General features: G+C 41.6%; 1 protein-coding gene across 6 annotated transcripts in view; it reads left to right on the plus strand.

Moving 5' to 3' along the window:
* LOC127377951 (neural cell adhesion molecule L1.1) overlaps positions 1–13817 on the plus strand; it is a 46889-nt gene that overhangs the window by 22981 nt on the left and 10091 nt on the right. For all 6 annotated transcript variants that reach the window (XM_051426305.1, XM_051426304.1, XM_051426302.1 and 3 more), the window contains 15 exons: positions 827–949; positions 1520–1690; positions 2462–2576; positions 3969–4153; positions 4945–5076; positions 6098–6241; positions 6331–6442; positions 8041–8201; positions 8768–8927; positions 9097–9224; positions 9359–9460; positions 10261–10467; positions 10694–10764; positions 10863–11085; positions 13385–13491. In XM_051426305.1, coding sequence (XP_051282265.1) covers positions 827–949; positions 1520–1690; positions 2462–2576; positions 3969–4153; positions 4945–5076; positions 6098–6241; positions 6331–6442; positions 8041–8201; positions 8768–8927; positions 9097–9224; positions 9359–9460; positions 10261–10467; positions 10694–10764; positions 10863–11085; positions 13385–13491 — 2141 coding nt within the window. The remainder of the gene's footprint in view (positions 1–826; positions 950–1519; positions 1691–2461; positions 2577–3968; positions 4154–4944; positions 5077–6097; positions 6242–6330; positions 6443–8040; positions 8202–8767; positions 8928–9096; positions 9225–9358; positions 9461–10260; positions 10468–10693; positions 10765–10862; positions 11086–13384; positions 13492–13817) is intronic.

Genomic DNA, 13817 nt, shown 5'->3' on the forward strand with positions numbered 1-13817 from the left:
CAGGCAACATATGGTGGAGGTTGAACTGAACTGTACAAACGCCTCTAAAGCTCATTATTAACATGTTATATCATGTTTGTTTAATGTGTACAACAGACAAAGAGTAAAAACAAGTTCTGCTGTTACAGGGGGTCAGGTGGTTAGGCTAAGCTAACTAACTTGGATGAACACTGTTGGTACCTCTCAGGATTCATTCCCAAACATTTAATCTATATACAGCTAATTATTTGAATTGAGCATCAGTCAAAGATAAGGATTCATCAGGATTCATCAAGTATCTAGTCTAGGAAAGGAAATTAATCATAATGTAATACATCTCACATTTAATTCCCTGAACAAACAGTTAATTCAGTGTTTGATAAATGCTGAAAAAAGTTAAAGTCATTGATAAATAAGTAATAAAGCTTCTGCCACCCCAAGTGCTCGTAAACACTAATAACACTGTAATAATAGTGGCTTCTGCAATTATTATCCATTATCCCATTTCCTCTGATCAATAGCAATGCAGCAACAGTTACTGTAAACACTATACAGTATGAAACCACTCTGTAAAGACAAACTGTAAAGTAAGCTGCACGGTGAAAAAGAACAACTGTGTAGCAAGAAAGGAGCACTGACTCACTGCGGCCTCCCTGCAGCATCCTGCTGCATCATTTACAGCCGCAACTAAAGTGTAAACGCAGCAAAGAGATCAGAGTGAGCACTGTTGTGTTTGGACAGAGGGTGATCCTGGCTGTCTAAAGTCTGATCAGAGGACGCTGTAGTGAGATTCAGTCCAATGTGGAAGATGTTGATGATGATGATGTTCTGTCGCTTTGTGTTTCAGCTCAACCAGTTCTTCAAAAACAACAAAAAAGAAAGCTGCAAGCTCACGTTGGAGAAAGCATAATGCTGTCCTGCAACCCTCCAAAAAGCTCCACTCCTCCACACATCCACTGGATGGACAAGAGTGAGTCTGTCTTTCGTCTCAGCTTCGTGTGTTCTGTCCAATTTATTAGCCTAGCCGCTCTGGGTGACAGACAGACAGACGGACGCATTGTCTCTATTATTTGTCTGGTCTTCCTGCCTCTCACTTCTAATCTGTCCCTGTATAAACTCTGAGCAGCTTTGTAGGATTTTGGAGCTGAGGGCCGCGTCGGACGGATTTGCATCACTGCACTGCATTGCAGACCATTTCCACTCAAGCTAATGAATGCAGCACTATCAGCTGATGCTTTTGGGCTCTTCTTTTTTTTTTTTTTTTACTTTTCTTGTCCTCCCTTTCTCTCTCTCTCTTTCTCTCTCTCTCTCTCTCTGCCTGTCTAATGAAATAGTGCCTTTCAAGCTGTCAGTTTTGTTCAACTCACACAAGAAAATCCATACTGCAGTGCACTCCAACTTGGAGCCACTTAAAAAAACAAAACAAAAGATTTTGTTTCACTTCTGCACGTTTAGGAAATTCACACGCTCACTACACATTATATGAAAAAGAGGAGAATATATGACTCTCTCTCTCTCTCCTGGCTCTTGCTCTTCTCAGAGATGGTGCACATCATGCAGAGTGACAGAGTGATGGTCGGCCTGGACGGGAACTTGTACTTTTCCAATCTTAAAATGACAGACAGCAGGGACGACTACATCTGCAACGCCCAGTATACAGCGGCCAGGACTGTTCTCCCAGATACCGCTGTCACCCTCACTGTCACGTCCAGTGAGTACACACACACACATACACACACACACACACACTGAGCGTGAAGTTCCTTTAAGAAAACCAAAGTAAAGTCACCACAAGTCAAACAATTGTAGTGATGAACACCATTCTTCCTACAGATATTCCCTCATTTAGTGTTGATGGAGAGCAGATTCTCCCATCTGGGTTGAGATCTGGACCTGCTCATATGTTACAGAGTCACAAAAGGAAAAATATAACATCAACATCTGCTCTGTAAAGATATAGTGGAGTAAAGGCGTCCTGAGTCTTCCAAGTTACGATGTTACGCTGAGGTGAAAATGACCATTTTGTTCATGGAGTCTGGTGCTGAGCGATATTATATCTGTTTCTGGTTATTAGACAGCTCTGTAGAGATCCTTTCCATAATGCTGTCAGAACAGAATAACAATCTGGGGCTGTTAGCTAACTTTACATGGCAGCCACTGTAGCCAGTTTTATTTCTGTGAATTAATGAATTAATTTATTTATTTTGGCCAAATTGTATCCAGACCTGTATATCATATGATATTATATCATATAAAAATAAAACCTGTCAAATATCCAGTCTGTAATCTTCTGTAAACTGTCTTTATCTTTGACAAATAGAAATGTATTACCACCTTGGATAGTCCCATATTTATTCCAGTGTTAATCCTTCAGTTTGATCTAAAACCAGTCAAATAAAATCACTTTTATAATGAATACATCAACAGTTTAGTGTGTATTGATTTCATATCTCTCTCTCTCTCTCTCTCTCTCTCTCTCCAGGTAATGATGTCCCTCACAGTAGAAAACCCCACTTGTTCCGTCCCACTAGCACCCACAGCCCTGTGCTGGCCCTCAGTGGACACAGCGTCACCCTTGAATGTATCCCCGGAGGCCTGTAAGGTTCTCAGTGTTTGTGTGTTTGTGTGTGTAAAAGTGTGTGTGAGGTTGTCTCACACACTGTGTCTTTCTACCCGCACTCTTTCCACCTTTGCACAAACTCTTTCATCCAGCAGGACCATGTGACCAGTTGAGGTCACGATGATGGAAGATATCCCCTCAGTACAGACCTTTTAACTGGCCGCGAGTTGGAATACACTCCCCTTTCAGTAATGTAACAATACAAATGTGTGTAACTATTAGAAACTTTGGTATATTTTTAAAAACAGACACAGGGCCATATTTGAATCACACAAGCACAACAAGTGTAAAGCGCTAGGTGTTGGGTGCTCGGGCTGTGTGGGGACGTCTCCACCTGCTGTTTTGGTTCATGGATGTGCAGCAGAGTGTAAAAGAGCTGCGTGCTGATTAATAAATGCACTCTCAGCCAATCACATCACTGGTCTCATCGCTTTGATAAACCTTCCAATCACAATTGGGCGTGACAACAACAACAGCTCAACAAATAAAGGAATGGCTTCACGTACACAGTGCCACTGATCTGCAGCCCGAGGCAGACGGTGAGAGGTTAAAGCTGCAGTAGGTAACTTTTATTAAAATAACTTTTTGTCATGTTTGCTGAAACTGTCACTACATCCTGACAGTAGATAATGAGACAGATAATCTGGCTCCTCCCAGTGCTCCTAATGGTCCATTGTGTCCGAACACAAACAACCAATCAGAGCCGAGAAAGATAGTTGCTTGCTAAATCTAATTCCCAAACCGTCGTACTTGACATCAGTATCAGATTGAATACACACACAGATCTTTTTACAACACAAACCTGGAAGCTCTGTCCACTAATTGACCCTTTCTTAGTCCCGCCCCTTTTTGCTCTGTGCTCCAATAACAGTTGAGCAAGCCTCTGTCAACTTCCTTAGATATGCTATGTGTTAGGCTCGTCCATGTGGCACAAGCATCAAGGCTAAGCTAACAACACGTGAACGCTACATGCTACATGTGTCTTACATGAAATGCAGTCATGTAACACACACACACACACACACACACACACTGGTTTGACACTAATCCTTTTTATTAAATCATTTTATCTCTCCTCTGTGCCGTCTCTATTTTGTGTTGGCTCTAATTATCCTCCTTCCCATGAGACTTCCGTCTCCATGGCGATAAATGGAGTGTCATTATGATTTCGCCTTAATGATCAAATAGGATATTACGTCATTAACACGATCACCTGCGTTCATTCAACTCTAATTTCCTCCGTGTGTCTCTCTATCGATCCATCTCCATCCATCGCCCTTCCCTCCGAGATCAATTCTGTCTTTCAAGTCTCATCTTTCTATCTTTCTATGTGTGTCTCTGATTGTGATCCCTGCCTCTGTGTCCGCAGACCCACTCCGAGGGTGGAATGGAAAAAGAAGGACGGTCGCCTGGATGAAACGAGCGGCAAGCTGGAAAGACACAACCGCTGGCTTCAGTTCGACAGCATCACCCAGGAAGATGACGGGGAGTACGAGTGCATCGCCTCCAACGGCCACGGGTCCATCTCCAGCTCCTTCACCGTCACTGTGGAAGGTAGGCTGCACACAGAGGATGGAAAAACTTTACTAACAACTTTAAATTAAAGCCGGTAAACTTTTGACTGAATAAAAACACCAACTTTAAAGGGACACTTTTTGTTCAGCTGGGGGAGTTTTTAACAAATGCTCAAAATTGAGGACGAAGAGTCAAGTCAAGTTTATTTATATAGCACGTTTAAATGAATTTAAGTTAAGAAGAGAGATTCCTACGGCAGTATTTGACGATTTGGGACTGGTTGACAAAAACACTGGAACCTACAATTCCCATAATGCAACTCACTTGCATTTTTAGACCCTCCATGCCTGTTAAATTCCCAAACTCCAAGGCCCAAGTTGATAAAACAGGCTTTTTATAAATTTATAAAAATTGTGGCCTCCAAACGACCCCGATTACATAATCAGGGTTATTTTCTCGTAAGCTTTATAAAGAAGGGGGTGCTGAGGGGGCTGCAGCCAGTGGAAATAGATTTTAAATCATGATTAAATGAGATTTTCATGTATTTAAAAACAAACAAAATCCATGTTACAAAGTGCGTCACAAAAAAATAAAATACAGCTCATAAAATCTTCAGGTTTTAAAAGAAATTTTCAACCAGATAAAACATGAAAACTGATTAAAAAAGCAAACACAATTAAGGAAAAAAAGTACAATTCAAGAAGTAAAATCAAGAAAAGCTCTCCAATAAAAGTATGTTTTAAGAAGTGACTCATATAGGAGGGTAATGGGATTTTAGAATCTCAGGGTTTGATAGCTGCTGCTGTAAACTTGCTGGGTTTTTTTTGTAGCGGCTCCCTACTGGGTGAAGGAGCCTCAGAACCTGCTGTACGCTCCCGGGGAGACTGTGCGACTGGACTGTCAGGCTGAAGGCATCCCGACCCCCACCGTCATCTGGAGCATCAACGGTCAGCCGGTCGCAGGTACGGCTGCTTTTTAATGTTAATGAATTTTGTTTATTCAATCCCTGGCTCCTCCTGCTGCACGCCGAAGTGTCCTTGAGCAAAATGCTGCTGCTGTGCATCTGTGTGTGAATGAATTTGTTTATGTTGGGTGAATGTGGCTGTAGTGTAAAAGTCTGAAGACTAGAAAGGCGCCATACAAGTACAGTTCACACTGTGGAGGACTTGATGAGTTAAATTGTATAATGAAGACCAGAACTATGGCTTAATAACTAGAGCCAGTAACTCTTTGTCCTGAAGAGCTGAACTTTAAGTTTGTGTCTTTATATCACACGATGCCTGATGACCACAGAGCGATTTCAGGGAAGAGTGATCGTTACCTGGCTCCACTCAGCCCAATATTACAGACAGCCTCTTAAGCTCAGATGAATTAGACAGGATACTTTAGTTGAAATGGATCCTCAACTGACTCCCAGAGAGAGTTTTTAAACAGATAAATCTATAGTTACAATAATTTACAACAAAGACGTAAGTACTATACAAATAATAGCAATGATCAAAACTAAATAAGCCATATTCAGTTAAAGCAACACATCTTTAGAGGTATAAATCATACGATACCTAGAGCTCTAACTAGAGACTCAAAAAGTAATAAACAATTACTTTTTTTTTTTTTTTTCTGGAAAAAGACAAAATGTGAACATCTGTTCAGTGAAACGTTCCCCAGAAGACGGCAACTGTTCTAAATAAGGATATTATCCTAGAACATTGTGCAAAATGAGGAAATATGGACAATCATCTGGGACAGTAGGAGAAAGAAAGAAAGAAAGAAAGAAAGAAAGAAAGAAAGAAAGAAAGAAAGAAAGAATAGTGGGGGGGGGGTCAGAGAGTGTAACAGCTGCAGCTTCTTGGTTAAACATTTCTTTGTGTTCAGAGTTTCTGTTTGACAAACTCACACTATTGTCGGACTCCTGTCTCTAACCTCTTCACCGCCTCCTCTTCCTCTTTCTTACCGTCCCTCTCCTCCTCCCCCGCTGCATAGAGGTGGATGATGACCCCCGTCGGAGCGTGTCCGGCGGTGTGTTTATACTGAGGGATGTTGAATTCGCTGACACGGCTGTGTATCAGTGCGAGGCCACCAACAAGCATGGCTCCATCCTGCTGAACACCTACCTCTACGTCATCGGTACGTTCCCGCCGCAGCGCGTCTGCACAGACCAATCAGTGTGTGAGCCCTTAGTAACGACGTTCACCTCCGTCCTCTGTGTCTCTCAGAGCTCCCCCCTCAGATCCTGTCCTCTGACGGAGTGGTGGCCAAAGTCACTGAGGGCGGGACCGTCAGTCTGGACTGTGAATCCTTTGGCTCCCCACGACCCCACGTCACATGGTGAGAAACACACACACACACACACACACACACACACACACACACACGATTCAAACTCCTGCTGTACACTAATGCTTATTCCAGAAGCTACAACCTTTGTGTCTGCAGGTACTTTATATCAAAACAGTCCCAAACAAATGCACTCTTTCTTCCTGTTTGAGTAACACTTTACACTCAGGAAATTCCTGAGCCTTTTTTAAGCTTGAGGTGCTTTTAAAGGTTTACATCTTCAATTAGGATGACCAGGGCCAGATGCATAAAACTCTGTATGTAGGTGTAGAAATCAGTGTACACACAGGAAAACATACGCAGTCCTTTCAATTTAACGTGTTTTCCCTCATACATCAACCCCTGCACCAGCCTTCTGACCATTCCTACAACTGACCACAAATGGCTTGAAGCTTGATAAAGATTATTATCGTAATAATTATTATAATGCAGTGACAAACATATTTACTCAAGAGTCTCATTTCTCATAGAGTGAAACTGAGTGTTCTCAATATTCTTTGAAACAGTCCCTATGATCAGTTTCTGTGACACAGGCCCAGGTTTTTACTTTCAGAGGAGCAGCGCCCCCAGGTGGTTGCATAAACAAAAAGCAGTCTGTCTCACACCGGACCTCAAACTCCTCAGACATGAAAGGACAGATCAGTACTGTATGCACGCAGTGAGGTCTCCTGCGCTGTAATATGTCTGGGAATTTGGGGTTTAATGAGATAAATTTATATTTGTTAGACCTAGACTTTTTATATAATTCTTTATGTTTTATGTGTATTCTTAACAATCATACGTACTTAATAGGCTTCTTTTTGACAAATTCTGTGTTTTCTCCTTTTGTTCTTTTAGCTCTTTGGTTGTTTGGTCTCTGAGGCTGTTCATCAAAGAGTGAAGGCTCTGTGAATATAGTGTGTGTTCAGGTCTTCACCGTCCCTTTATCCTATGAGATATTTTTAATTATAATCTAATAAAACTAATAATCTAATCTAATAATAAATATCTATCATTTAATTTATAAGTATGCCCAGAAATTAAGAGAATTCTTAGATATAGCTCTCCTGTATAGATTTACTGCAGTTTTCTTACATCCCTTACAATGAAGAAGGCCTTGTGAAGCTCTGGTGACCTCAAGTTTGGAACCCCTATCTTAAACTAAATATCTTTATAAATTAAATTTGACTGTCTTAAAGCAAAAAGAATAAAATGATAGTTAGTTAGTTTTCTTTACGTATTGGCAGTGTAGAGAAGACTTTGCAGCAACATTTAACCCACAGCATAAAAAGATGGACAGTTACAGGTTTCTTTGCACTGTCTAAGGTGAGAGGTTTTATGGGCTTTAAACATCATGCTCACAGTGTTCAAACTGTTATTGCTTCTCTTTCTCTGGTCCATCATTTATTGATGTTCTTCCGTCTATCATCCATTGACTGATGAGCCAGGAAACACACTCCCATTGATCGAGTTAGTGGGATTTACTGCTGTGGTTCATTCGGAGCGTCTAATGTCGGAATAAACCCTGAAAGACTCTGATGAACACGTGTCACGATCAATATGTGTGTGTGTGTTTGTGTGTGTGTGTGTGTGTGTGTGTTTCTCTACAGGGAGGGCGAGGACAAGCTTTCTCTGCTGTCGGAGACCCGCGTCTCCCTGCTGACCAATGGGACGATCAAGCTGACCGACGTCAGTCACAGTGACAGCGGGGAGTACACCTGCTCGATCAAACACACCAACATCTCCATCACTGCTTACCTGGAGGTCTACAGTGAGTCTCACACCCTCGCCACAAATATCAGCTCCAACTGACCGGAAGGGGGAGAGCACCCGTGACAAGTTACTGTGAAATCTTATGAGAAACTGAAAGCAGAGAATCAACTTATATATATATATATAGTTCTTAATGTTCAAGGATTTGTATTAGTTTGTTGTTGTTTATTAACTGCATAATGAATTGTTGTGGAAGAATTTAAGAGCCTCACTGCCTGAAGGAGGAAGCTGCACTGATTCCCTGATATTTTTTTAAAATAGGGATGGACGGACTGATACATCGATACTCTACTGAAGTTAAAAGATGTTATGGTGTCACTATTTAAAACATTCAGCTTGTGTGAGAATGGCAGAAAGGAAACTGCATGATGTGAGGCTACTTTTCACCTGTAGATAAAAATACATTAAGATTAACATACTGGACTATTTTTTACACTTATTATTATTTATTTCCACTGTGAAGTCTAACATGAGGTAGATACCTGAAAGGACAATATGAGCTCAGTGGAAATAAAGATGCCATCACACCTGCACACAGTGACCTGTGCTGTATTTTCCCATCAGATCGAACGCTGATAGTGACGAGCCCCCAGCACCTGCGTGTGGCCACAGGACACAGCGCTCTGCTGGACTGTCGCTTCTCCAAAGACCCTCGGCTGCCGGAGCCCCAGATCATCTGGAGGAAAGATGGACAGAAACTGCAGGAGTCGTCACCAGATGACAAGTAAACAGACACACTGACATGTTTCAGTCCACAGCTAAACCTAAAGCTCAAACAGTTGTCTTTACATCGAGCATAAGATGCATATTTCTTCTTCTTGCACTAGCCTACGCAGCTGTCACTGTGCTGCCATTATAAACCTTAATTTATCCATGATTGTGTGTGTGTGTAGGTACACTTTCTTCGACAACGGCACCTTGAAAGTGACAGACGTCCACTCAAGAGACAACGCGGCTTATTCCTGTCAGGTCATCACTGAGCTGGACAACGTGGTTGCGTCTGGCTCCATCACTGTCCTAGGTATGTCACAGTGTGTGTGTGTGTGTGTGTGTGTGTGTGTGTGTGTGTGTGTGTGTGTGTGTGTTAGAGACTGAGAAATGCGTGTGTGTGTGTGTTTTAGTTTTATCACTAACAGTTTTCTGTTGGACCCTCAGCACGGCCGGACCCTCCCAAAGATCTGACTTTTTCTGATGTTGAAGACTACAGCCTCACTCTCACCTGGGTCCCAGGACACTCACACAACAGCCCCATCGAAGGTACTGATCACACACACACACACACACACACACACACACACACACACACACACACACTTATTTCTCTTCATCTACATGTCTGGAACGTATTTAAAGCTCCAGCTAAGCTTAAGACTTTTGAACATGGGACACACTGTAGGTCACCTGGTTGAGCGTGCACCTCCTAAAGGAGTCCTTACAGCTGGGATCAATTCCAACCTGCTGCCCTCTATCTTTCCCCTTTACTGTCTATCATCACCTGCCCTATCAAATAAAGGTATAAAAAGCTCCAAAATATGTTAAATCTTCAACATGTAGCTTTAAGTATTGACTATTTCCAGAATGTAAACAGAAGGAGGGAAGACAGAGAGAGAGAGAGAGCAAGCTGTCCCTCATTCTGGATACAGGACCTTGGTACAAAAAATACACAGTCTGTAATTTGCCAAAATCAGTTTGGTACACAGGCAGGCAGAACGGGCAGACAAATGTGATGGGAGAAGGCAGTAACAGGCAGTAATCCAGTAAACCAGAAGGATAAACACTATGGAGATAAGACACAAAGGTACTGAGACACAAAGAGCTGAGAGAACTGGCACACAGCAGGTGGGAAAACACTGAATACCCTAAAGACGGGAAGACACTAAGGCTCATTCGAAATTAACTGCGCCTCGCCTGGAAAGTGGACAAGATCAGGCAGCAGCAGCAGGAGGCGGCGACAGAAAGCTGCAGTCGGTCGGACGGTTTCCAGCAGCCTTCACAGAATAAACAGGAAGCGTTTGACAGGAAGTAGTATTAACATCATATTGTTTGTCTCCTCTCAGAGTTCATCGTAGAGGCCCACATTCAGCATCAGTCCGAGGAAACCGACGGGGAGTGGGTGGAGTGGAGCAAAATGTCCGGGTTGGTCAACCACCTGAAGATGGAACTCAACCCCTACTACAGATACCGCTTCCGGGTCATCGCCGTCAACCAAATGGGCAAAAGCAACCCCAGCCAGCCCTCAGAAGAATACACCACGCTTCCAGCTGGTAAGTGATAACAGACACTAAATATTTAGAGATAGATTTTCATTCAAGCAGAAATTTTGATCCCCACACCTACTAGAGCCAGGCTGACCAGTCTTCATGCTAAATTAAGCTAACAAGCTGCTGGCTCCATCTCTAACCTTCTCATCTATCTCTCAGCAAATAAACATATTTGTCAAACTTTGTCTTTGAAATGTTTTCTATCTTTGTGTCCATCTCCATCCTCCAGTTCCTTACAGTAACCCCAGTCGTGTGCGCAGTGAGTCCATAGACCCAAACACTCTGGTCATTACATGGGATGTGAGTACTTCAATTTGTGTGCATCTGTGTGTCAATATTCTCTGATGCATGCGTGCCAAAATTTAATCCAAATCTCTTTTATATTCCGGTCTTTGCAGGAGATGGACAAGCGCTCGCATAACGGCCAGGGCTTCATGTACAAAGTGTCATGGCAGAAGGTTGGGGATGGTCCAAACTGGAACTCTGAGACCGTAAAGTCTCCACCGTTCTTTGTAAACAACACAGGAACGTACACACCGTTCATGATCAAAGTGCAGGCCGTCAACACTCTGGGATTTGGACCGGAACCAGATACTGGGACCGGATACTCCGGAGAGGACAGTACGTCACCCGAACATCACATCATTCACTGCAGTGACAGAGCCAGAGATACTGTGACAGGAGGGCATTTTAATGAGCCAATGAACACTGAGTTACAGTGAAATCACCATCTTTTTTTCTTTTAACCCTTTATGTATTTATTTCATCACTGAAAAAACGTTTCATATTAATTCATATTAAACAAGTTTCGTAGGATTTCCGAGAAATATAAAGAAAAACAAAAGATTGAAACAGTAAAAATATAATCAAGTGTTTGTGGTAGAAATGTAACAATCAACCCTCTAAAATATGATCAAAGATCTTTCATTATTTCACTCAGTGTTTCAGTTTGTGCAGTAATTATCAATGACATATACAGTAGGTGTGTAAAATAGCATTATAATAACAATAATATAGTTGCCAATGTCATTAAAATATTCAATTACCACAAAACAATATGCAGTGAAAATGTAAAAAAGAAATAAAAAAATTATGGAACTTTAAAATAATAGCAAATAAAATGTAAAAGAAATTAAAAAAGAGAAAATTATGAAATAAAAAAGGAAAATATATAGAAACAACAACAAAAAAAACGACCATCCAAATAGTGGAGGAGTTCAAACGCCTCGTGGTGTCAAGCAGACTCTATAACTCAAATGAAATTGTAATTGCCTGAATGTCGACTTTTATGCGAGAGAATAAGGTCACAAGAATGAGTCCGATGCAAAAGAAAATGGTCTTCTTGTTTTTGAATAATACCATCCGCCATTAAAAGAAGTCGAAATTATCTTCCTATACAAAGAAGTCTGGATATAAAAAGAATGACATCATCTGTCTATAAAATGGCTTTGGAGAGCATCACATCGAGCCTTGTTCTGTAAAAATGTCAAATCCAATTTCTCTCTCTCTGGCGTCAAAGTAGTGTTGTGATCTTGTTTATTGGTGGAAAACAGGCGATGTGCTGTTCAGCTCGTCACAGGCAGTGTGATAAATGCTGTCAGTGATGGACAGACAGCTGTAACGTAACTGCAGGCCAGCTTTGCGTTGGTCTCAGTCACAGATGTATAAAGCAGGATACAGCGTTGGTTTGAAAAGGAAAGGAAAGTCTTTTTACAGTATGTATACACCATTTTACAGCACTTTTACAAACATGAAATGAAACTTGGCCTCTGCATTTAACCCATCCTACATAGGAGCAGTGGGCGGACTAAGCGCCCGGGGAGCAGTTAGGGGTTAGGTGCCGCTGTAAAGAAATGACTCGGATGAATCCAAAGGGTCGATCACACAGAGTCGCACAGCTAGAAATATAACCATAATAGTTACAATATTTTCACCTTTTCCAATCAAATCAAGCAAATGGCGGGCTGCACTACTTTACCACTTTCTTTCTGTTTACTATACTGGTAAATCTGCTTGAATCTTAGTGATAATATATGATCGCCCGGTTGTTATTTTATGGAGATAAAATAATTTAATCGCGCTATTGGACCGAACAGATTGAATTCTGATAGTGAAACTTGGTCTCAGTTTGGCTGACAGGCTGGCCGACATATAGCCTTTACTCGAGTTAGATACAGTAGCTTGACGAGTTCATGAGACTGGTTGTTGCCATGGACGTGTAATAAGTAGTGGATACCAGACCAGAACAGATATTAGATAGAAGGCTTCTGTCTGTCTGGTTTACCTCTTCATGCATTAGTGTTGTGGTGGCCCTGCCATAGAGTTGACGTCAGGCATATAAAGATTTCATAAACCTTCATGGTTTTAAAATAACAATGATAGGAGTAATAATTGATCTTGTTTGCTGTGTTGTTGTATCATGATTGGACACTGGCTGACGAGGCATCCTGTGATAAGCTCTCTGTATACGTTAATGGGTGTTGTCCGGTAGTTGTGTCTGATGGACAGCTCTCCAGAAGAGTAGCCAAAACATCTTGATCGCCCCCTGGTGGCTGACTGCAGTATAGGACTTAAAGCCTGCTGCCTCCATGTTAGCAGATGGGCCAAACAAAAAAATCAAAAGATTGTTTTTGTCATTTTGAGTATTTCTTAGCTCTCTGATGTATGTTCAAGTGTTCATTTTTCCTGATAAGTTTGGTTTTAATTAGTTATGTGAAGCTATGTATATAGGTGCTATTGGGAGGCAAATACACAATATGAACTCATACATAAAGAAAAAAGCTCCTTAGTTTAAATTATTATGCAGTTTTGTTAAATACTTATTTTTATATCTGAGAGCTCATCCTAATTACTCTCTCTCTCTCTCTCTCTCTCTCTCTCTCTCTCTCTCTCTCTCTCTCTCTCTCTCTCTCTCTCTCAGAGCCTGAGGAAGCGCCCACAGGAGTTGCAACAATCGTGATGAACAGCACAGTCAGAGTCAAGTGGAACGCAGCCCAGAATGTGCGAGGTCTGCTGAAGGGATACAAGGTACCAGTTCCTCTAAACTCCTGAGCAAGAAAAGATGGCTGTGCTCTCTGTTGGCTCAGGTCATAGAAACACCTGTAAATCAGTCCACAGGCAACAGAGATCGTCTGGGGAAGATCTCATTTTCTAAGTTACATTACAACCTGTTCACACATTGGCAATAAACAGGGATTAATACATATAAAAAAAAACATGTAAAGGCTTCGGATTCTTACATTTCAATAAACACTGCTTCCAGTTAATAATCAGTATCAATTATTTGTCTACAGGTTAACTTTTGAATTAATCATTTAGTCTAAATTGGGAAAAATGCCTGTCACAATGCCCCA

Source organism: Dicentrarchus labrax, unplaced genomic scaffold (assembly GCF_905237075.1).
Source record: "Dicentrarchus labrax unplaced genomic scaffold, dlabrax2021, whole genome shotgun sequence".
Lineage (NCBI taxonomy): Eukaryota > Metazoa > Chordata > Actinopteri > Moronidae > Dicentrarchus > Dicentrarchus labrax.